We start from the raw sequence: 21,968 nt of genomic DNA, 5'->3' as shown, positions 1-21,968 counted from the left end.
TGTTGTGGAAGGGAAAATATTAATACAGAATTGAAATTACTACATTTTGAAGATAAAACTCTTTTCTTTTTTAGGCTTATGTGGTATTTGTTTCAACATTAGGAGGAACATGGCTAGAGAAAAATTTTGCTGCCTTTCTTTCTCATATTCTAAGCCTTGTGTCACAGTCGCACCCTAAAGCCACCCAAACTCAGACTGATGCTGTCTGTGGTCGCCGTTGTGTTTCATTTATCCTTCGAGCTACTATAGGAAGTCTTCTTGGAGAAAAGGCTCAAATTGCTGCTGCCAAGGATATTTGCCAGGCTATCTGGAAGTTAAAGAAAGTTGTGGGTATGGATCTACTAAGACAGTCTATTTTAACAGTGCTGAAGGAATTGTCCTTTTGGAAAAGCTAGACTGGTATATATTACTATATTAATACAAAAAAATACTTGTAATAGATGTCAGTTGTTTTAGGGTAAAGTTATCGATATATAGATGAGACATAAACTATCTAACATATAACTATCGTGTATATATATACAAGTCTTAAAGGCTGGTAATGATAATTCCTTAGAATTCATTACCTTCTTCTAGAGGTTGATACAGTGTTTTCAAAACAATCATTTAATCTCAGGGGCACCTGGGTGGCACAGCCAGTTAAGCATCCGACTCTTGATTTCGGCCCAGGTCATGATCTCAGGGTTGTGAGATCAAGCCCCACATCAGGCTCCTCACCGGGCTGGGTACGGAGCCTGCTTAAGATTCTCTCTCTCCCTCTCCCTCTGCCTCTCCTCCCCTTAAAAAAAAAGAAGAAAAAACAGTTCATCCCAGTTCCTGCACTATTTTAAGTCCACTCTGTTTATCTTGTATACCAATAAAATTGGAATATTTTTTAGTTTTCTATGTATTCTCCCTTTCAGTGCCACTTGTAATAGTAACTAAGGTATCGATGGTCCGGTTGCTTTGACTAAATTGGTTATATTAGTTCAGTTCTTTCTCAATTGATACAAGTCCCCATTGTAGTATTTCAGTTAACTGCCTTAAGAGTTTCATGTATAGAGAGAGGAGGTTTTAATTTTTGCCTTTATATTTCTGCTCCTAACACCCACACTCTATAATATATTTTAATAAAACATTGACGAATAGTTAATTTTACACTTCTATCAGATGCTGTGATGAGTGACGGTAATGTGGAAACCCGGGTTGGCTCCACAGATGTCACAGCCAGCCAGCATATGCTGGTGTGTGCTTTACAAGAACTTGGAAATCTCATATACAGTCTTGGAACCACAGCTGCACCTTTACTGCAGGATTCAAGTGCAGGTATCTGTTGTTTGGCAACTTGTCTGAATACCTTGTTTTTACTTTTATTCTAGGTAACTTTTTTCTGAGGAAACAAGTCTTTCTCATAGAACTCATTTGTTATAGATTCCACTATAGATTTGTTAGAGATTTTTTATGAAATATATATAATCAAGATTATTAAGGTATTAAGAATATGTATATATTTGAGTTTTTTCTTTTATAATTAAAGGTTATTCGCTAAGTCACCCTCTAGTCCTCCCTTTCTGAAAATACTTAAGATAACATGGGGGAAAAAAAAAAAGCAAACGTGAAATCTTGTCTCTCATCTGCAGTGAAAGTATTAATTTCTATATGATACAAGTAATTCACTTCCTCCAAGAGCCTTTCAAGCAGTCTCCATTTTCTTTCTCTTGGAAAATTAATCACTTTGAGAGATAATTCACATACCAAGAAGTTCACCCTCCCCATTTCCCCTTACCCCAGGCCCTGATAAGTACTAATATATTTCCTGTCTCAATGGATTTGCCTCTTATGGACATTTCATATAAGTGGAATCACACAATATGTGTGTTTTATTTAATCATTTTAAAAAATCAGTTTTGATGACTTTTGTCCTTTAACTGTGGTATGTGTTTCCTGCTGACCAAAGCTTACATTATATTTGGTATGTAAGCTCTTCACCCCATATGATTTAGCAGTCAACATGAACTGTTACATGTTTTGATGAAGTTGTATGTTGAATTACAGCAAATATAGACTTTTATTCTTACTGATAGTGGTACTCCACTGTCTTCATAATTGGTTAGTAGCCCATTGAGGACCTAGCAAAGCCTCAGTTTTGTTCAACATTTTGTTCTCAGGTAAGAGTGATATGGTACATAGGAAGCATACTAATTATTTAGATAAATGTGCCAAAAGAGGTTTTTTAGAAAGAGGAGGATGGAGCATAGTGTGACATTTCTTTTTAAGGTGTTTTTGTTATATACTGATGATTTTTAAATCCTAATACCAAATGAATACCAAGGAAATAAAATTTTTCTTTTGTGTATTAATTTAAACCAGTTTGCATATTAGAAGTAATTCTTGTATATAAAAATCATTTAAGGGCACCTGGGTTACTCTTGATTTGGGCTCAGGTCTTGATCTCAGGGTCCTGAGTTCAAGCTCCATGTTGGGCTCCACACTGGGTGTGGAGCCTACTTTAAAAAAAAAAAAAATCATTTATAATTATGTATCTTTTTAAATCTTTTTTCTATTAGATTTGGCTTTTGATAAAGATAATATATTTTATATCCATGTGGCTGCTTATACTTTTGACTTGTGCTTTATGGCCGAGTGAGTTTATCTGTAGAGCTAAGTCTTTTTTTTCTGTCCTTCCAGGCATTCTTGACAGTGTCATTTCAGTTATTCTGCATCCTAGCATTTCTGTTCGACTAGCAGCAGCTTGGTGTTTACACTGCATTGCTGTGGCATTACCTTCTTACCTAACACCTCTTTTAGACCGTTGCCTGGAACGGCTTACTGTACTTAAGTCTTCATCTGAAGCAGTGACTGGCTTTAGTTTTGCTGTGGCAGCTTTGTTGGGAGCAGTCAAACATTGTCCTTTAGGAATTCCTCATGGAAAGGGCAAGGTAATGATTTCATTCTTCACATATGATAATGACATTTCAAGTTTTTTCTAAAAACATCATCGTCTCCGTGTTTATCACTCAGTCAAAGCCATGCAGAAGAACTTTCTGAGAAATCACCTTTATTACTTAATTTTTAAATATTATCAAATAATTGCTGTGAAAAACAAAGGAATAGTTAAAAATGCCTTATCCACACTTAAATGGGGATCTGTGCCGTAGAGGTACATTTAAAATTGCATTGCAGGGGTGCCTGGCTGGCTCAGTTGGAAGAGCATGCAACTCTTGATCTCAGGGTTATGAGTTTGAGCCCACATTGGGTGTAGAGATTACTTTTTTAAAATGAATAAATTAATAAATAAAAATAAAATATTATTGCATTATAAAAAAATAAAATAGCATTGTAGAGGACAGAGCTGCAAAGAGCTGTAGCTGTAAAATCAAAAAAGTTAAGTAAAAGTCCCATATGTTAAATTTGAATGGAAAATATCACTATGAACTGATTTTTTTTTTTCCAGAAATGCTTAAATCCTCACTCTGTCCAGTGACAAGACCTAAAGCAGTGACAGCCTTGTAGCAAGGAAAAGCCCTAGTGCCCAGATTATGGCTCTAAACACCATTCTAGCAAAAGGAAATCAGGGCTCCATGAAGGAATGGCTGGTTCCAGACTTGGGGCAGGAAAGGAACAGAATAAACCCGAAATATCTTGTCTTGCCAGAGAACAAGGAAGTCATCAATGACTACTGTGTTCATTTTAAAAGGACACAGAAAGTAACTTAAGGGGCTCCCACTGACCAAAGTGGGATAATGTGTACATAAAAAAAAAAAAAAAAAAATTAACGGCAACAGTGGATTGAATAACTGGGAATTGTGAGTTATCAAGAGAATGTTGTTTGACAGTGAAAGCCTTTGTAACCGAGGCGTTACACACATATAAGTACTCTTTTTTTTAAGGTTTTACTTATTTATTTGAGAGAGAGCAAGTGAGGGTGCTTAACAGACTGAGCCACCCAGGCGCCCCATATACATACTTCTTAAGAAATAAATCACTGTTCCTTGCTTTCTCATTGTCATTCCTGTATCATTGTTAGTATTACAGTATATGTGCTGTTTAGCCTTTGCAGAAGAACGTACCATTACTTCAGAAGTTCTAAAACTATTTTGAGTATTGCCAGTGTCACTTGAGTAAGATGACTGGCAACTAACATATTCTGTCGTATGTTTCTAAGTGAAGAATTGCCATTGCATGTATTTAATTAAATTTAATATCCTCAGATCTTACTAATTAGGCAGAAAGGATTGGTATATTTTATCCTTGTTTTTATTGAGTGTTATCTATTGATTATATTGGCTTCAGGTAGTCCTAAGTTAGTAGTAAGTTGGTTGGTTGTTTTAAAATACACTAGCCTTTCTGTTTAGAAAATTTATATGCCAACTTACAATACTTGCTGTTTTTCTAGAGGTGTTTGGTGACAGAGATGTTTTCTCAGACATAATAGATGCTTCTTGGCCTCTGTACTGTATAAGCATGCATTATCCATAGTGTATGAAATAATCTGTTTTTTCCTCTTTTGTTTTGCCTATTTTATAGACTTTTAAAATATAATACTTTTATGAATCCCACTCTATTGTGAAACTCACTTCACTGTAAGACTATTAGGTAGTATACTGCCTCTAGAAAGATTATCAGACACTCAGGTATCAAAATGGTATGCAAATTTTTAAAAAGGGAGATTCCTATAAGGAAACTTTCTCTGGTAATTACAGATTTAAGGTAATGCTTAAAACTAAAAGTAAATTCAAATTCTGCACACCTTGACTTGAACAGTTGTACCATGTCATCATATGTGTTCTACAAAGAATTACAGGGGTGCTGTGTACAACCTAATATGCCAGTATTTAACCTTGAAACTTAACTTTTTTTTATAGTTTTCTCTATGATGTTGTCTTATGGTGTAGTCTACATGAATGACAGTCCTCTATCACTTACATTTGTCATATGTAAGAGTTCATTTTTCAGGAGATTATTAGTTGTTGTCTTTTGTCCTGTAACCTATAAATTGATATGCTTCTTTACCTTATTCTTCCGTATGTAAATAGATAATTATGACATTAGCGGAGGATTTGCTGTGTTCAGCTGTACAAAACAGTCGTCTTTCAGCTCAGCGCACACAAGCTGGATGGTTGTTGATTGCTGCTCTGATGACATTAGGTAATAATAGTCTTGTGGAAGGTTTACATGACTATGAAGTACTTTGTGTTTTCTGAATGTAGAATAATGTATGATTTGAGGAGAATAATTTTTAATTTGTACCAGAATTTAACTATCTACACAAACATTTTTTTCTAGCAGTCACCTTAGGAAGCCATATACTTACTCCATTTCTCAAAATGTTTTCAGATCTCCTTATTTGAAATTCTCTCCAAAATCAATTTATGAGCCTTAGGTAGGATAGGTCAATTTGATCACCTTTCAGGTTTAACTCTGAATGACTCTGACTTTTCCAAAAATCATTCACATCCATCTTCAGGAAAATTCCCACAATGTAAGGTTGGGCAGGAGAACATACAATAGCTTGTGACTCCAATTCTATAACTGTTTTGAGAATTGATAATGCCAATAAGGTAGTTGAAAAGCATAGGGCTCACTAAATTATGTTTATTAAAAATCAGCAATTATTTTACGGTCATGACTATTGTATTTATATTCTATAACTTTGAAACTGAATTTTATTACTTTATTAAAGTTATATTTTAAATCTATTTTATAATCATATCATTTATTGCCAAGATATAAAAATGGCTGGATTTAACCAGTAAATCATTTTGACACCTCTGAAGTAATTTGATCTAAAAGGAGCTTAATTTAAAATAAACAATCATAAATGAAGAACCACTTTAAATAATGTTCTTGAGATGATTAAAGAGGTTTATTGGATTATATCAGGGTTCAGCCTTTGGGCCAAATTTGGCTTGCCAACTGTTTTATACAGCCTGTGAGCTAAGAAGAGTTTTCACATTTTTAATGGTTAAAAATTTGGACCATGGCATAGGTTATCATTTCACAAAGTGATGGGAATAATATGGTCAAGCCTTTATTTACTTGTGGCTGGGTGTTTCATGCCTGCCATATTAATGATCTTGGTTAATTAAAGGAGAAAATAAACTACTTAATAAATGCAGTATTTCAAAGAATAAAAATTTTCAGCGCAAAGTAATTCCATCAGAAGAAGACTATAAGAAATCCCTTCTCTTTTAAAGAAAGAGATTTGGGGCGCCTGGGTGGCTCAGTGGGTTAAGTGTCTGACTTTGGCTCAGATCATAATTTCAAGGTCCTGGGATTGAGCCCTGCATGAGGCTCCCCCCTCACTGGGAGTCCACTTCTCCCTCTGCCCCACCCCCCACTCATGCAGAAGCTCTCTCTCAAATAAATAAAAAAAAAATTTTTAAAGATTATTACATCATATTTTATTGTATATTCATAATCAACATACAAAAAAGGATTAAAATTTTAAAATAATGTTTTGGGGCAACTGGGTGGCTCAGTCAGTTAAACGTCTGACTCTTGGTTTCGGCTCAGGTTATGATCCTGGGGTCCTGGGATCAAGCCCTGCATCAGGCTCCCTGCTCAGTGGGGAGGCCTCCTTCTCCTTCTGCTGTGTTTTCTCTCTTTCTCTCTCTCTCTCAAATAAATAAAATCTTTAAAAAAAATAATGTTTTTAATTACTCTGTCTTCTTGGCCTTTATCCTTTTGTTTTATGCATTACTATTTCCCTTTATTATCAAATTTTAGAATATGTTGCTAGTAACCTAGCAACTTTCAAAGGGTATCATTGAGGTTTTTGCTCTTAACTGTCATTACGAACTCATAGATTTTTATATATTTATGTGTTACAGTCCGTTGCAGTCATTATTCTTTGATCCTCAAGTTGTGTCATCAGTGGAAGCCCCTTAATGCTAGCCCATATGTCCTTTTAACATGAACCTAGTATTCTTTAATAACATGTTTACTTTAGGCATGATAAGATATCCCAGCTTTTACATTACCTTTTCTTCCCCAGGCTTGAAACCAGTCATTTTCCAAGGAGTCCTGATTCTTTTTTATGGGAAATAATACGTAGATGACAATATGAGTGCTTCATTAATTTTTGCCTTGGAGTTTTAACGGCTTTTTTGCATTTTCAGCATTTTGGCCTGGAGCAAGTTGCTGTCAAAAATTAACATTACTTTCATGGCACCTGGCTGGCTCAATTGGTTAAGCATCTGCCTTCAGCTCAGGTCATGATCGTAGGGTCCTGAGATTGAGCCCCATATCGGGCTCCCTGCCCAGCAGGGAGCCTGCTTCTCCAGAACTCTCCCACTACCCCTGCTTGTGTTCCTCTCTCGCTGTCTCTTTCTGGCAAATAAATAAATAAAATCTTTTAAAAAAATTAACATTACTTTCAGTATACAGTGATATTTGTTACCAAAACAGTAGTACCTTGAATTTACATGATACAGTTTTTCAGGTACTGTAAAGTATACACTATCATTTGGACCTGACAAACCGTTGGAGACAAGAAATGCCGGTGGTGCTAGCTTCGTTTTATAGATAAGAGAAACTGCATCTCCAGGTCACAACCCTAGTGGAAGAGCTGACCCTAGAGCTCTTTACTGTTCTTGTTTTTCCTCTCTGTACTCCACAGTGCCTTCACATAACAATTCACTCAGTAGCGGTACATTTGTTGGAAACAGAAAGTAAGAAAAAGGACACATTGCAGTAGTGGATTAAAATATGTTTATGTTAGGAGGGAAGTTCCTGCTTATTGAGTTTTAAAAGAGTTTTGGGTTCGGGGCACCTGGGTGGCTCAGTCGTTAAGCGTCTGCCTTCAGCTCAGGGCGTGATCCCAGAGTCCTGGGATCGAGCCCCACATCGGGCACCTCCACTGGGAGCCTGCTTCTTCCTCTCCCACTCCCCCTGCCTGTGTTCCCTCTCTCACTGGCTGTCTCTCTCTCTGTTAATAAATAAATAAAATCTTTAAAAATAATAATAAAATAAAATAAAACAAAAGAGTTTTGGGTTCTTTTATAAGTGACAAGTTGAATAAATTACAGGTCCTGCAGTTGTCAGTCATCACCTTGCTCGAGTTCTGCTGTTGTGGAAGTGTGTCTTTCCAGTGTCTCCTAAAGATCTAGAAACAGAAAAGAGCCGAGGAGATTCATTTACATGGCAGGTAACCTTGGAAGGACGAGCTGGTGCGCTCTGTGGTAGGTAAAGTTTAGTCTTTTTTCTCCCTTTTCTTCGACTTTTTCCCCCTCTATAACTTTCCCCATACTTATATCTTTAATGATGAAAATATCTACTTGTGGTGATTTTTATAATGGAACATAATTGATTAGTGATTATAACAGATATGTGATAAACCAAATTTTAGAATTCTGATCCTTAGGATAATGCATGTTTTCTTAGATGTAATCTAGTTGAGAACTGTGAAGATTGCTTTGTCTTAAACATTCATTCTTTTTTTAGAAATATTAGGCTTGGATTTAATTAGCATTGATTAATATGCTTTCCATTTAGTTTTTTATATGTGAAAGTTGTACACTTCCATAGTACATGAGCCATTAAAACATAGTATCTACCATGAATATTTGAACTAAAGAAGGTGATATTTCTGGAAAGACATGGAAACATTGATTTTGGTTTTATTTATATATTCATGGCATTTACTCTTAAAAAATAAAAGAAACTCAGTCTAACTTTAAAATATTCATTTTATTCTACATATGAAATAACTCCTTATAAAAACCCATGTGTTTCAGGTAACATCTGTAAGAACCCAATAGTGCTGACTAAAATGTCATCATAGTTCTGCAGAATTAGTGTAGAACTGGCAAACTTGAGGTTCTAAGCTAATTTATTCTTCTACTTCTGAGCTCAGGGGTTGAGTAAAACCCAGAAAAGCAACATTTTGTTAACTTGGTTGTTGGTCTCTTTTAGTGATTCTAAAAACTGTTTTTTTTACCTTGTTTACAGGTAAAAGGACATTAGCTTCCTTTTTATGCTAGAGTTTCAAGATTTTTTTGTTTTGTTTTTAGCACATTTCTTTATTCCTCTAATAAAAATGCAAATGCTGTTTTTCATGGTTCATTACATTCTGCCAAGTAAAAGTCTGTTCTATTTTTCAGCTATCAAGAGTTTTGTTTCCCACTGCGGTGATCTCCTTACTGAGGAAGTAATTCAGCGTCTTCTTCCACCACTTCCTTGTGCTGTGGATTTGCTAACTCAGTAAGGATCTGCTATTTAGATTTGATTAAAAATTTTTGTTTTGTTTTGATTTTATTTTTATTTATTTGACAGAGAGAGAGAGCACAAGTGAGGGGGGCTAGCGGCAGGCAGAGAAAGAGGGAGAAGCAGGCTCACCAAGCAGGGAGCCTGATGTGGGGCTCGATCCCAGGACCCTGGGATCATGTCCTGAGCCGAAGGCAGATGCTTAACAACTGAGCCACTCAGGCGCCCCTAGATTTGATAAAAATTTTTAATAGCAATCAGTTACTTATCCTCTTATGATATCATGTAATATCTATTTAATACATTAATAAGGCCAAGTTTCTGTGATTGGTGAATGATTTTCCTTTTGCAGTCAAAGGCAAACATTTAGTTGTATGATTTTTTTTTTTTTAGGCTAGTAACTTGAAAGAAAAATACATATTAAAAGGGAAGGAAGGTTACTTGGTGGATATTGTATCTTCCAAACAGTCAAATTTAACCAAAAAATTAAATATTAACCCTGTTAACCTTTTCAGGTATGCATTTTATTGGTTTGTTAGGGCTTTTCTGTGTTCACGAGAACCAGATGCTTGTTAACAATTTCAGTTTTTTGTTGTTTTTATTTTTCATAACTTTGACTTACAAGAAAACAGAGAAAATCCAATATATGTCATGAGCACTTGTAATTCCCAAATTAATGTATACTTTTAAAAAAGTATTTAATGGTATAAAATTTAGTGTACTACAAAAAAATAAATCTAAGATATGACTTATAAAGTATAATAAAATGAACATCTGTGAATCCAGTACAACTAGAGCAGGGGTTGGCAAATGTTTGCTATAAAGGGCCAGATTATAAACATCATAGGCTTTGCAGGCCGTACAGTCTCTGTTGCATCTACTCAACTCTGTCGTAGCTCAAAAGCAGCCATAGATAATCTGTAAATGAGTGAATGTGGCTATGTTCCAGTAAAACCGATTTACAAGAACAGGCAGTGGACCAGATTTAGGTACCCTTAATTAGAACATTAACAATACTATTGAACTTATCTGTGAGTTCCTGTCGAATACCATTCTTTCTGCTTTTCTCTAGAGGTGATCACAATCCTGATTTTTATGGATGCTATTCCCTTGCATTTTTAAAAAGTGCATCACATGTATATGTTTCCCTAAATAGTGCATTGTTTAGTTTTGCTTGGTTTTGATCAGGCAAATGGTATATTGTTTCTGAGACTTACTTTTTTTACTCATCATTATGTTTGTAAACTTACTCATCTGTGAGTAAGTTTCTTCATTTGTTTGGTTGCTATATAGTATTTAATTGGGTGTGTATATAGCAACTTACCTACTTCTGTCTTTGAAATATCCAAATATATATTTTCCAAAATTCTTATATGTTTCTGTCAATAGTATGTATGAGTACCCTTTGATCCACTTCTTCACTAACACTCAGGCATCATTCCTAGCCCATCCAGTAGGTATAAATTGGTATCTCATCATGATTTTAATTTATATACTGATTCCTGATTATTTGTCATTTTATGTTTTTAGTATTAGTATTTCCCATTCTAGGAATGCCCTATTCATGCATGTCTTTACCTATTTTTAGGTAAAATCATTTTTTGAATTAACAGACATTCTTAACTTAAATGTCGAATTTATCAATCCTTTACTTTTTGGTTAGTACTTTCTACCTTTTGGTTTATAAAAATCTTTCTTCAGGGATGCCTAGGAGGCTCAGTTGCATAAGCATCTGCCTTCAGCTCAGGTCATGATCTCAAGGTCCTGGGATCGAGCCCCACATCAGGCTTCCTACTCAGTGGGGGGATCTCCTTCTCCCTCTTCCTTTGTCCCTCCCACCCCCGACTTGTGCTCTCTGCCTCTCTCTCTCTTTCAAATAAATAAGTGAAGTCTTAAAAAAAAAAAAAAAAGTCTTTCTTTAGAGTTCTGAAAAATAGATTGGACCTGGTATTTTTGTTGTGGGAATTTTTTCTTTTAAACTACATATTCCATTTCCTTAATTGTTCTGACTATTCGGGGTCTGGTTTAGGGGTTTGTTTTGCTTGTTTATTAATTAGATTTTTTCTAATGATTTTCACAGTGCATCTTTATCTTCAAATTTTTTGGCATGTTCTTCATAGTATTCTCTTTTCTTAATCTCTGCTATGTCTGTAATGTCCCTTTCTCCATTCCCATTAAGTTTTCATTATGCCTTCCCTTTTGTTTTTCCTGATCCATCTCTTTAGTAGTATATCTATTTTATTAATCTGTACAAAGAATGACTTAGTTTATATTGAATTTTTTTTCATTATGTATTTATTATTCCTTTCTGCTCTCTTAAATGCTTATCTTTTTCTAACCCTTTAGTTTGAATACTAAGCTCACTGTATTTCTCTTAATTCTCCTAATAGAGGCTAAGGCCATAAATTTCCTTCCAAGGCTCTAGTTACTGAATCCCTAAAATATTGTTATGTATTGTTTTCATTTTTTCAGTTTTAAGTATTTTAAATTTCATCATAATTTATTTGAGTTGTGTAGAAGTATGTTTATAAATTCCTACATGTATAGAATAGTTTTTAGTTTATAGTTTGTTAGTGATTTTTAACTTAATTGCATTGTGTTTAATGAATATGATTTATATAATACCTTTACTTTTATTTTTATTTTTTTTAAGTTTATTTATTTAAGCAATCTCTACATCTAACTTGGGGCTCAAATTCACAACACCAAGATGAAGAGTTGCATGCTCTGTTGACTGAGCCAGCCAGGAACCCCTATTACCTGTCCTTTTAAATTTGTCAGGACTTGCTCCATAACAAATGTGTTTTTGGTAAAAGCTCTGTGTTCCATCTATCGTCACTAATTTTTTATCTACTTAAGCTATCAGTAATTGAAAGTGATGTGTTCAGCTCTTCCACTGCAATGGAGGGTTTATAATTTTTTTCTGTAGTTCTTTTTTTTTCAATTAATAATAATATTTTTTATTATTGTAGTTCTATTAATTTTTGCTTTTTCATATTTTGAGACTATTTAATTGGGTACATAGGATTATAGAATTCTATCCTCCTGATGAATTGAATCTTTTATCATTATATGGTATACAGATAATTCTCTTTATCCTTAATACTTTTTTATTGAAGTCTAATTTATGGATTATTAGTATGTGTGGTATGTCTCTTTTCATGGCACTGTGTTTTTAGGTGTGTCTCATAAACTGCATATATTTGTTTTTTTTTAATGGAATTTTAAAATCTCTGTTTTACACTGGCAGTTTGTAGATTTCTTTATCCAATTTGTTATGTATTTTGTTGGTTCATGCCTTTTAGTAGTTCTGAAAAAGTGCCTGTTATCTCTTCAAATATTGTCATTTTCCATTCTTTTTAAACTTTTCTTTTGGGGTTCCAAATAGACAAATTTTAAATCTTTTCATTTTGTCTTCCATGTCTCCTCATCTTTTTCTAATATTTTTTCTCTCTTTTTTTTTTTTCTCTGCTGCATTCTGGGTTATTTCTTCAGCTCTCTTTTCCAGTTCACGGATTCTCTTTTCATCTGGGTTTAATCTGATATGCCTTTGCCTCTTGCAGGACTTGGGGTCCTGGGAACCCCCTCAAGAGGTTTTTATTTTATCCACCCCTACCTTGCCATGAGCATAAACTCAATACAGATTCTTGTGTTGGTACTCTAATTTTAGCTCATACTTTGTTTCATGCTTTTTATGTTTGTTGGAGGGGCATGGAGGTGTAGCCTTGGAAAAGTCCCTTTCTGCAAGCCTAGCAATGTAGATTACCTTTTATCTAGGATCTAAGTGCATTTATAGCTGAAGGCCTTTCAGAGACTCTGATGCACCCTCCTAATAGAAGCAGAAACCACTAGCAATGCTTTCTTAAATTCTTATTTTGTTTTATTCATCTTACTTTCTATTCTTAACTCCCATAACTAAAAAATTCTACCTAGGTTTTATAAATGTTTTCTTTATGTTGTTAACTGTACTGAACAATATAAACTGGTACCAACTTTTTAAAAATACAGTGACAGCTCAAAAATTAACTCATTTCTTCTAAAATTAGAAACAGTAAGTATTCGTTTCCCAGAAAATACAAATGAATAAACATAGCCAGAATTTCTTAGAGTACCTGGAAACCTCATGCTGTGACAATTTAGTGGATTTATTCCAGTGGTTCACTGAAAGTAATTCCATTGTATTTCTGTGTAGCTAAAAAGATGGAGACCATACTCCATTTGATAACATGGTACCTTTCAAAGAGCAATAATCCTTTAATAAATATTTGTTAGACGAGTGACCATCAGTAAAATGATGCCTTAATACCAGTAGTGGTAATGAACAGAAGATTAAAAAGTACATGAAAGTGAAGGAAATAAGAGATTTTGTGATTGAAACTTTTAGGGAAACATTGGCTTGGCTTATGCTTTATTAAAAGAGAATTTGGGGGTGCCTGGGTAGCTCAGTCAGTTAGGCGTCTGCCTTCAGCTTGGGTCATGATCCCAAGGTCCTGGGATCGAGCCCCACATTAGGCTCCCTGCTCAGCATGGAGTCTGCTTCTCCCTCTGCCCCTCCCCCTGTTCATGCTCTCTCGTCAAATGAACAAATAAAATCTTTTTAAAAATTTAAAAAGAATAAAAGAGAATTTGTTTTATGATCTTTGTATATATATTGATGCTTTTTTTCCTATTTGGTGATGGCATTCCAGATCAAGTTTCAAACAAAAACTTGGATTTTACCTGCATTATTTATGTTTCCTGTTCGTTTATTTCCTTCCATATGATTCCTTTTCCAAATGATAGACTTTTTTTTTTTTTTTTACAAATGCCAAGTTGTAAATTGTGAAATTTAGTAAGAGTTTGGTTTTTTTTTTTAAGAGTTTGTTTTTAGACAAAATACTGATCCTTAGAGATCTAAGTTGGATATATAGTTTTGCTGTATGAAATGTGATAGAAAACATAGAATAATTTCCATGTGTGACACTTACAATACCTCTTATAACTTATCATCACACATTATTTTTTTAAAGGAAAAAAAAACATAAAAGGAGCACTAATGTTTACTAATAATACGTATAGCTGTTTTATATGTCAATCTATTGAGTGTATGTTATGTAACTTACACGTTTAAGACATACTTTTTTTTTATTTTAAGGCTTTCTTCAGTGCTAAAAACATATGGAAGCACTTTGAAAACATCATCAGTAGTTTATAGACAAAGGCTTTATGAATTACTGATTTTATTACCTCCTGAAATTTATGAAGGTATGTGCTTTAAACCAAAATGTTTTACTGTTTGTGGCTAGGACGGTGCCTGGAAAGTAATACCCAAATGAATGAAGGAATGATATGGCTTTTATTTAGTACCTTATTTCTAGGAGGTTTAGTGAGTTCAGTCTTAACCTTGTGTTCACCATTATACAGTAAATAAAGTAAATTTTTTTAAAGACCTACTTTTTAACGTTTTGCTTTCTTTTCTTCTCTGGGGAAAAAAAGTCTCTAGTTCCAACATGTAGAAGAGAATGAGTTTCAAAGATTGGTCTTGATTCTACTCTAGGGTTTGGTACAGAATATATAATATAAGTCTATCAGACATTTGACCATTCCTAGTTTCATTCTACATTGATGATCTGTACACATTCTGTTCCACTGTTCCACTGTTCCATTCTTTGCTGTGCCCAAACAGAAGTTTAATACTGAACTACCAAGGTATAATTGATCTTATAAAGTTTAGAGTGTAGGTTTTGCCTTTATTGGGTTCAAATATGACCTTAGATTACTGGTATACTATGATCAGTAAAATAAACTTGTCCCTGTTTTAAAATTAGTCCTAAAGAAACTTTCTTATAAATTTAAAACACAGTTTTAAGAAAATACATTGCTACTGTTGAATTACTCAAGATGCTTGTTTTAAGACGTGAACGTTATAAATGGTCTCCATTGGGAACTTCATATTTTTTTAGTCTTAATAGTTTTCAGCCAAGCATATTAAATTGATTACTACTTCAAATCCACTTTTTTTTTAAGATTTTTTTTTTTTTAAGATTTTATTTATTCAACAGAGATAGAGACAGCCAGCGAGAGAGGGAACACAAGCAGGGGGAGTGGGAGAGGAAGAAGCAGGCTCTTAGCGGAGGAGCCTGATGTGGGGCTCGATCCCGGAACACCGGGATCATGCCCTGAGCCAAAGGCAGATGCTTAACCGCTGTGCCACCCAGGCGCCCCAAGATTTTATTTATTTATTTGACAGAGAGGGAACATAAGCAGGGGGAGTGGGAGAGGGAGAAGCAGGCTGCCTGATGAGGGGCTCGATCCCAGGACCCTGGGATCATGACCTGGGCCAAAGGCAGCCGCTTAACAACTGAGCCACCCAGGTGCCTCAAATCTGCTTCTTGTAAAAATACATTTATTGGCTTGTATCCTTATTCTGCAGATAAATGCAGTATAATATATACCACAGTAGTTCAAAATATTAACCTGTAACTTCTGTTTTGGCCTTTATTATTATGTGAGTAGTATTGTTCCCACTGCCTTTCTTCCTGGTTCACAAATACACCTAGCAAAATAGTTGATACAAAGTAATCATTTAGTATAAGAAGAACTGGGGAAAAAATGGGTAATTGTCATTTCTCAGGAATTGTATCAAAAGAATCATTTCTGTGTGCCAGGCACTATGGTAGAAACTGTATGTATTAATATCTCCTTTATCTTAGGATAATTTGGTGAGCTGGTTACATTTTCCTTATTTGACAGATAAAGGCATAGAGAAGTTACAGAAACCAACTCAAGAACATACATGCAGTAAATAGTGGAATCAGGATTATAGATCTGCTTCATGCTGTGCTGCATACCTATTTATAGGTAACCTATAAGACACTTAACAAACAGTCAAGGTTTAGTGATAGGTCTTTCTCACTTTATACTATCTGTTAGTATGTAAAAGCTACCTGCTAGATAGAAAAGTCCTAGAAATAATTTCTGTTTTCTATACCGCCAACAGCTATCAGGTTCTGGCAAAAACAATTCCCTTTAGACATTTATATCAATTTTACCATATTTTGGAGTTTATTTTCAAACTACAAATGCAAAAAAATTGATCTTTTTCAGGTTTTCATTAAACATCTAATACCAGAATTCAACTTAAAATCTACAGGGTATCTTCTAATAAATGATAATATAAGTCTGCCCTTAAACGACTTAAAGAAAAAAAAAAAAGTCGTGTACTTTTTTCTCAGAATTGGAATTTGGGAATACAGTCAGAAGTCCTAAAGGAATAATGAGTATAAAGTGTATGGATTTTAAATCAGTTCCAGAGTGTTCACTGGGAGACAGAGTCAGGAATTAGTATAAATTTCTTGAAAAATAGAATTAATCCTGTTTATCTTTTTCAAGTGTATCTATTTATGTAACATTACTTAAAGAAGAATTAGTTCATAGAAAAATGAAAATATGGAGATATTAATAGTTTTATGTTTCAACCAAAAATAATAATTTGCCATTTCTTGGCTATCTTTTTCCCATCTTTAAAACTATAGAAATAAGGATTTTTTTCCTTAAGGACTTTTAATTTTTTTTTTAGTGGCATTCTGTTTAATAGATTTATGTGTATGAACCATAACAGAGCACTATCATTAAAATATCAACTGATATTTAAAATAATGGCTCATCATACAGTAAGAACCTATAGTAATTTCTAAATCTTTTAACACAAAAGGAAATAGTAGTCTTTAAAGTTATACATCTCATTAATTCAAAATATGGCTAAGTAAAAAACAAGTTTCAAGTTCTGATGATATTGGTACAATGAGTTGTCAAAAACTAAGTTTACGAGACAGAGTAAGAAATTGCTTTTGTTACATGGGACCTATTTTTAAGAATTTAAGTGACTTTTCTTTTTGTGGCTGTCCAGCAGATGTAGACTTTTGTCATAGGAATGACTTAGTTTTCTGAAGTTTGTGGAGTAAAAATTGAGTTCTTAGTTTTTAGTTCCTATTTTGTTTTGCTATGGACCTTTGAAGCCAAAATCAAAGAGCTGGTTGCTTAATCATCTGAGCCATCCAGGCACTTTGCACCCCACTTCCCCATGTCTTATAGAAGATTGCAATGCTGTCTATGAACTAGGTTGGCCCCCAGAAGACAAATAAAATGGATCCTCTGTGGATCCAAATTCCAAGTTACTAATTTACAAAAAAATACAGACAATAGAGGAACAAATTAAGCTTCACGGGGGCATATATTCATATAAATTCAGACTGTAGAAACTTCTACAGAAAAACCTCATTTCTTCAAATAAATTACACAGGGAAGGGGTGCCTGGGTGTCTCAGTCGGTTATGTGTCTGCCTTTGGCTCAGCCTCACATTGGGCTCCCTGCTTAGTGGGGAGTCTGTTTCTCCCTCTCCCTGCCCCCCCTCCCGCCTCCTGCTCTCTCTCACTATCTATCTCTCTCAAATTAAAAAAAAAAAAAAATTTACACAGTGAAAAGTAGAGGGAAGAACTTTATTTATTTATTTAAAATTTTATTTATTTATTTGTCAGAGGAAGAGCACACAAACAGGGGCAGCAGCAGTCTGGACACTAAGGTGTCCTGAGGGAAGAACTTTAGATTGAATGAGACTTAAAATGTATCAACTAGTTGCAACATGTAGACTCTACTTAGATATTGATTCAAACAAAAGCAAACCAAAACAGGCATTTATGAGGCGTTTGAAAATTTGAACACTGAATGGGTATTTGACGTTTGGTGTTTTTTAAAACATAATATTATAACAGAATTGTTTAAAATGTCCTTAACTTTCAGGGATACACAAAGAAATATTTATAGATGAAATAATATGCCTTCTAGGGTTTACTTCAAAATAATATGGGAGGTGGTGAGATAGTGGGTGGAGGTATAGTGAAACAAAATTGATCCAGCTGGTCAAGATGCGTGACAGTCATATGCTGAGGTGGTGGGGAGTTGGGGTATCTTAATACTATTATGTCTGCTTGTATATATGTTTGAAATTTTCCATAGTAAAAAGCATGTTGAATGTTATATATTTTTCGATAATTTTTTAATAAATATAATTTATCTGCTTTTGTGTTTGTCCTTTTTTAATTCTGTTTTTGTCTTTCATGTCATTTTATTTAAAATGATGGTAGTATTTGTTCAGTATCATGAGGTGTATACACACACATACTTTGAGATGACTTCTCAGTATCAATTCTTAGTCCTGTGACCAGTAGCACCAGTTGAGCCATTTCTTTGTAGCGTATTTTTTAAGGATGAGATATAATCTTTGCCTGTAATAGGTTAAAGTTAGCTGATGTTTAGATTAAAGCTCTGCCTGGGTTTTTTTAACCCTGTACTCTAAGTAGTTAACTGCTTTTAGTAAATCGCTAATTGCTGTTTTCTGTACCTCAACAGGAAACCTGAGTGCTATCCTCAAAGAGCTGGCTGCTGACTTGACTGCCTCTGAGATACAGGTGGCAGCATCTACATTTTTACTTCCACCGCTCTGTCATCAGGATGATCTTGTGATATTAAGTCCTTTGCTACAAGAGACTGACCATAGATTTATTGAAGAACAGGTATAGTCATTTTTCAGTAACTCTTGGGTTGACTCATTCTGTGAACAGTCATTTTAATGCCTTATATATATATATATATATTTTGTTTTGTTTTGTTTTAGCTCCTGCTTGGTAATGGTATTGCTTGTGGAAGTTTGGAGTATGACCCTTATTCTATTTATGAGAAAGATATAGAGGGAGATTCAGTGCCTAAGCCCCTACCTCCAATACTATCAGTTATTAACTCTGCAGTCAAGCTCTTTGGAGTTGTATGTGCTCATGTGGGAGAAGCTCAAAGGTAAATAATCTTTAGTAGTTCACTTATCCTGAAATACAATATTTAAGTGTTCAGTGCATGCATAATAGAGAACTGATGCATAAGAAAAATGTCAGAAGTTCTCATTAATGGGGTGCCTGGGTGGCACAGTCAGTTAAGCATCCAACTCTTGGTTTCTTAGGTTGTGATCTCAGTCATGAGACTGAGCCCCGCATCAAGCTCTGCGCTCAGTGCAGAATCGGCTTGAGATTCTCTCCCCCCACCGCCCCTCCACTGATGCAAGCATGCTTTCTTTCTCTCAAAAAAAAGTTCTTATTAGTATAAAAGAGTTCTTACAGATGACAGCTGTAGGTGAGATAAAGGCTCTTGTTTAATTATTTACCTGGCTCATATTTAATAAGTAGTTAAGTCAGTGATTAAATTCAGTGGTTTAATTAAACTGAACTGCTAGGCTCTGTTGTGGATATAATACTTCACCCACAATTACTTTATCATCTGCTGAAAATACAAATAAAATGCAGTGATTAAAAAAACGCAGTGATATTAGAATTTTGATTTATGAACTATTGTTACAAAGAAGAACACTAGTTTTCTGCTTAGATTAGGTCTCATAAGCTTTCTTACCTTCAAGGCTTTGTGCAGCCATTATAGGTTTTTAGTTTGGTGAATTTCAGAAATTAAAATTGATGAGTCTTAAATTTGATAGATTTCAGTCCACTCAAAGTGAACTTCAGTTTTGAAATATCAAAGGCTAATAAATGGTTTCTTATTGAGAATAACATTTTCATAATTGATAACAGATAATACCTTTCTTGGAGATCAAAAAATACTACCCATATCTAGTATCCAATAAATTGTTTTTATGTGAGATACTAAATGCAGTGTGAATTTCTCCCATAGACTATGCTGTTTAACAATTTATAAATTAGTAACTATCCTCATTTATTCATATTCCCTCCTTCTCTTTCTTCTCTTTCTCTCTCTCTCTAGTTCACTTCCTCCCCCTCTGTCCCTAACCTCTCCACTCCCTTCCTTCCTTCCCACCTTCCCTTCCTTCCTGTCTGCCTCTGGCATGCTAAACCAAAAATAATAACATATAAATACCTTTTATATCATCTTATCTAGTTATATCTTCCAAAGAAGATCAGTTAGGTAGGGAATTTACCTTGGTCTCTTTTGATGAAGACTCAGAAAAATATTTGAATCTTGTCAGCAACACATTTTGGGGGGGGGTTGTTTGCTTTCTTTTTTAAAATAAGCTCTAGGCCCAACATGGGGCTTCAACTCACGATCCCAAGGTCAAGAGTTACGTGCTCTACCAGCTACACCAGCCAGGCACCCCAGGAACACATTTTTGAAGCATGTCTTTGGATAGTTTACTTTCAGTGGATAGAAAAGTGAATAAAACTTATGTTGGTTTTTTGGGGGTGCCTGGGTGGCTCATTCGTTAAGCATCTGCCTTCGGCTCAGGTTATGATCCCAGGGTCCTGGGATCAAGTCCTGTGTTGGTCTCCTTGCTCAGCAGGGAGCCCCCTTCTCCCTCTCCCTCTGCCTGCCGCTCCCCCTGCTTGTGCTCTTTCTCTGTCTGGCAAATAAATAATAAAATAAAATAAAGAACTTATAGAGGGGCACCTGGATGGCTGTCGGTTGACTGTCTAGCTCTTGGTTTCAGCTTGGGTCATGATCTCATGGGTCTTGAGATTGAGCCCCAGCTCAGCAGGGAGTCTGCTTGAGATTCTCCCTCTTCCTCTGCCCCCCTCCCCCCGCTCATGCATGTGCTCTCTCTCTCTCGCTCTCTCTCTCCCCCTCTTTCTCTCTCTCAAATAAATAAATCTTGGGGCACCTGGGTGGCTCAGTCGGTTAAGTGTCTGCCTTCAGCTCAGGTCATGATCCCAGGGTCTTGGGATCAAGCCCCGCATTGGGCTACCTGCTCAGTGAAAAGTCTGTGTCTCCCTCTCCCTCCACCTGCCACTCCGCCTGCTTTTGTTCTCTCTCTGTCAAATAAATAAAATCTTAAAAATAAATCAATAGTACTTAAGGGAAAAAAAGAGAGAAGAATTCTTAGGGTGGGAGTGAACCAGTTTGTAACTGTACCATTTTATAGAGCATACAATTTAAAATAAAGAATTTGGATTAATACAGCAGTAACTGCAGTGATGAAACAGAGGTGGCCTTGTGGGGAAAAGATTTAAATTAAGCATATTTTTAAATGGCTCCACTCTTTTTGATAGGTCTATGACAAAAAGTAGAAAAGGAAAAGAATACACTTCTTACAAGCTTTTCCTTCTTAAAAATTGTTTTTTGGGGCGCCTGGGTGGCTCAGTCGTTAAGCGTCTGCCTTCGGCTCAGGTCATGATCCCAGCGTTCTGGGATTGAGCCCACATCGGGCTCCCTGCTCAGCGGGAAGCCTGCTTCTCCCTCTCCCACTCCCCCTGCTTGTGTCCCCTCTCTTGCTGCCTCTCTCTCTCTGTCAAATAAATAAAATCTTTTTTTAAAAAAATTTATTACTCTCTTAGAGAAGGTTTTTTTTAGGAAAATTATTTTTTATTCTGTCGAAAATGTAATGAACTTTAAAGTATGCTAAGTTTTTTTAACCTCACGTGGACTAAAATAGTACATAGAATGAATATATATTTAAGGAAGGAGAGGTTTTATTTGTTTTAATAAAAGTGTTGAGAACTGGTAAAAGCAAAACATATTGTGTTTAGATAGTAACTGAATAAAAATAGTAGGCAGTACTTTGGATATTTTTAAAGGAAATAATCTGGCAGGATTCCAAATACAGAAAGTGTGTCATAAGCAGCTATCAGCAGTCTCCATTGGGTGTCATTAGAGGACCAGAGAAGATAAACTCATAAATAGGAAAGTTAAGTTTCTAATTTCCTGCTATCCCAAATATGATACTTGTTTAAGATGTCAGACCCTCTTTCTTTTGGCTGTATATTTACATTCCTAGAGGAAAAAAAGGTTTTAAC

General features: G+C 35.1%; 1 protein-coding gene across 13 annotated transcripts in view; it reads left to right on the top strand.

The window, feature by feature from the left end:
* The window catches only part of HEATR5A (HEAT repeat containing 5A), a 106,979-nt gene that overhangs the window by 29,490 nt on the left and 55,521 nt on the right, over window positions 1–21,968 (top strand). For all 13 annotated transcript variants that reach the window (XM_048222383.2, XM_026513554.4, XM_044389450.3 and 10 more), the window contains 9 exons: window positions 75–330; window positions 1,150–1,305; window positions 2,668–2,918; window positions 5,016–5,127; window positions 8,010–8,162; window positions 9,084–9,183; window positions 14,321–14,430; window positions 18,574–18,737; window positions 18,839–19,014. In XM_048222383.2, the coding sequence (XP_048078340.1) occupies window positions 75–330; window positions 1,150–1,305; window positions 2,668–2,918; window positions 5,016–5,127; window positions 8,010–8,162; window positions 9,084–9,183; window positions 14,321–14,430; window positions 18,574–18,737; window positions 18,839–19,014 (1,478 nt within the window). The remainder of the gene's footprint in view (window positions 1–74; window positions 331–1,149; window positions 1,306–2,667; window positions 2,919–5,015; window positions 5,128–8,009; window positions 8,163–9,083; window positions 9,184–14,320; window positions 14,431–18,573; window positions 18,738–18,838; window positions 19,015–21,968) is intronic.

Source organism: Ursus arctos, unplaced genomic scaffold, assembly GCF_023065955.2.
Source record: "Ursus arctos isolate Adak ecotype North America unplaced genomic scaffold, UrsArc2.0 scaffold_37, whole genome shotgun sequence".
NCBI lineage: Eukaryota > Metazoa > Chordata > Mammalia > Carnivora > Ursidae > Ursus > Ursus arctos.
This window is presented reverse-complemented; position numbering and strand designations above follow the sequence as displayed.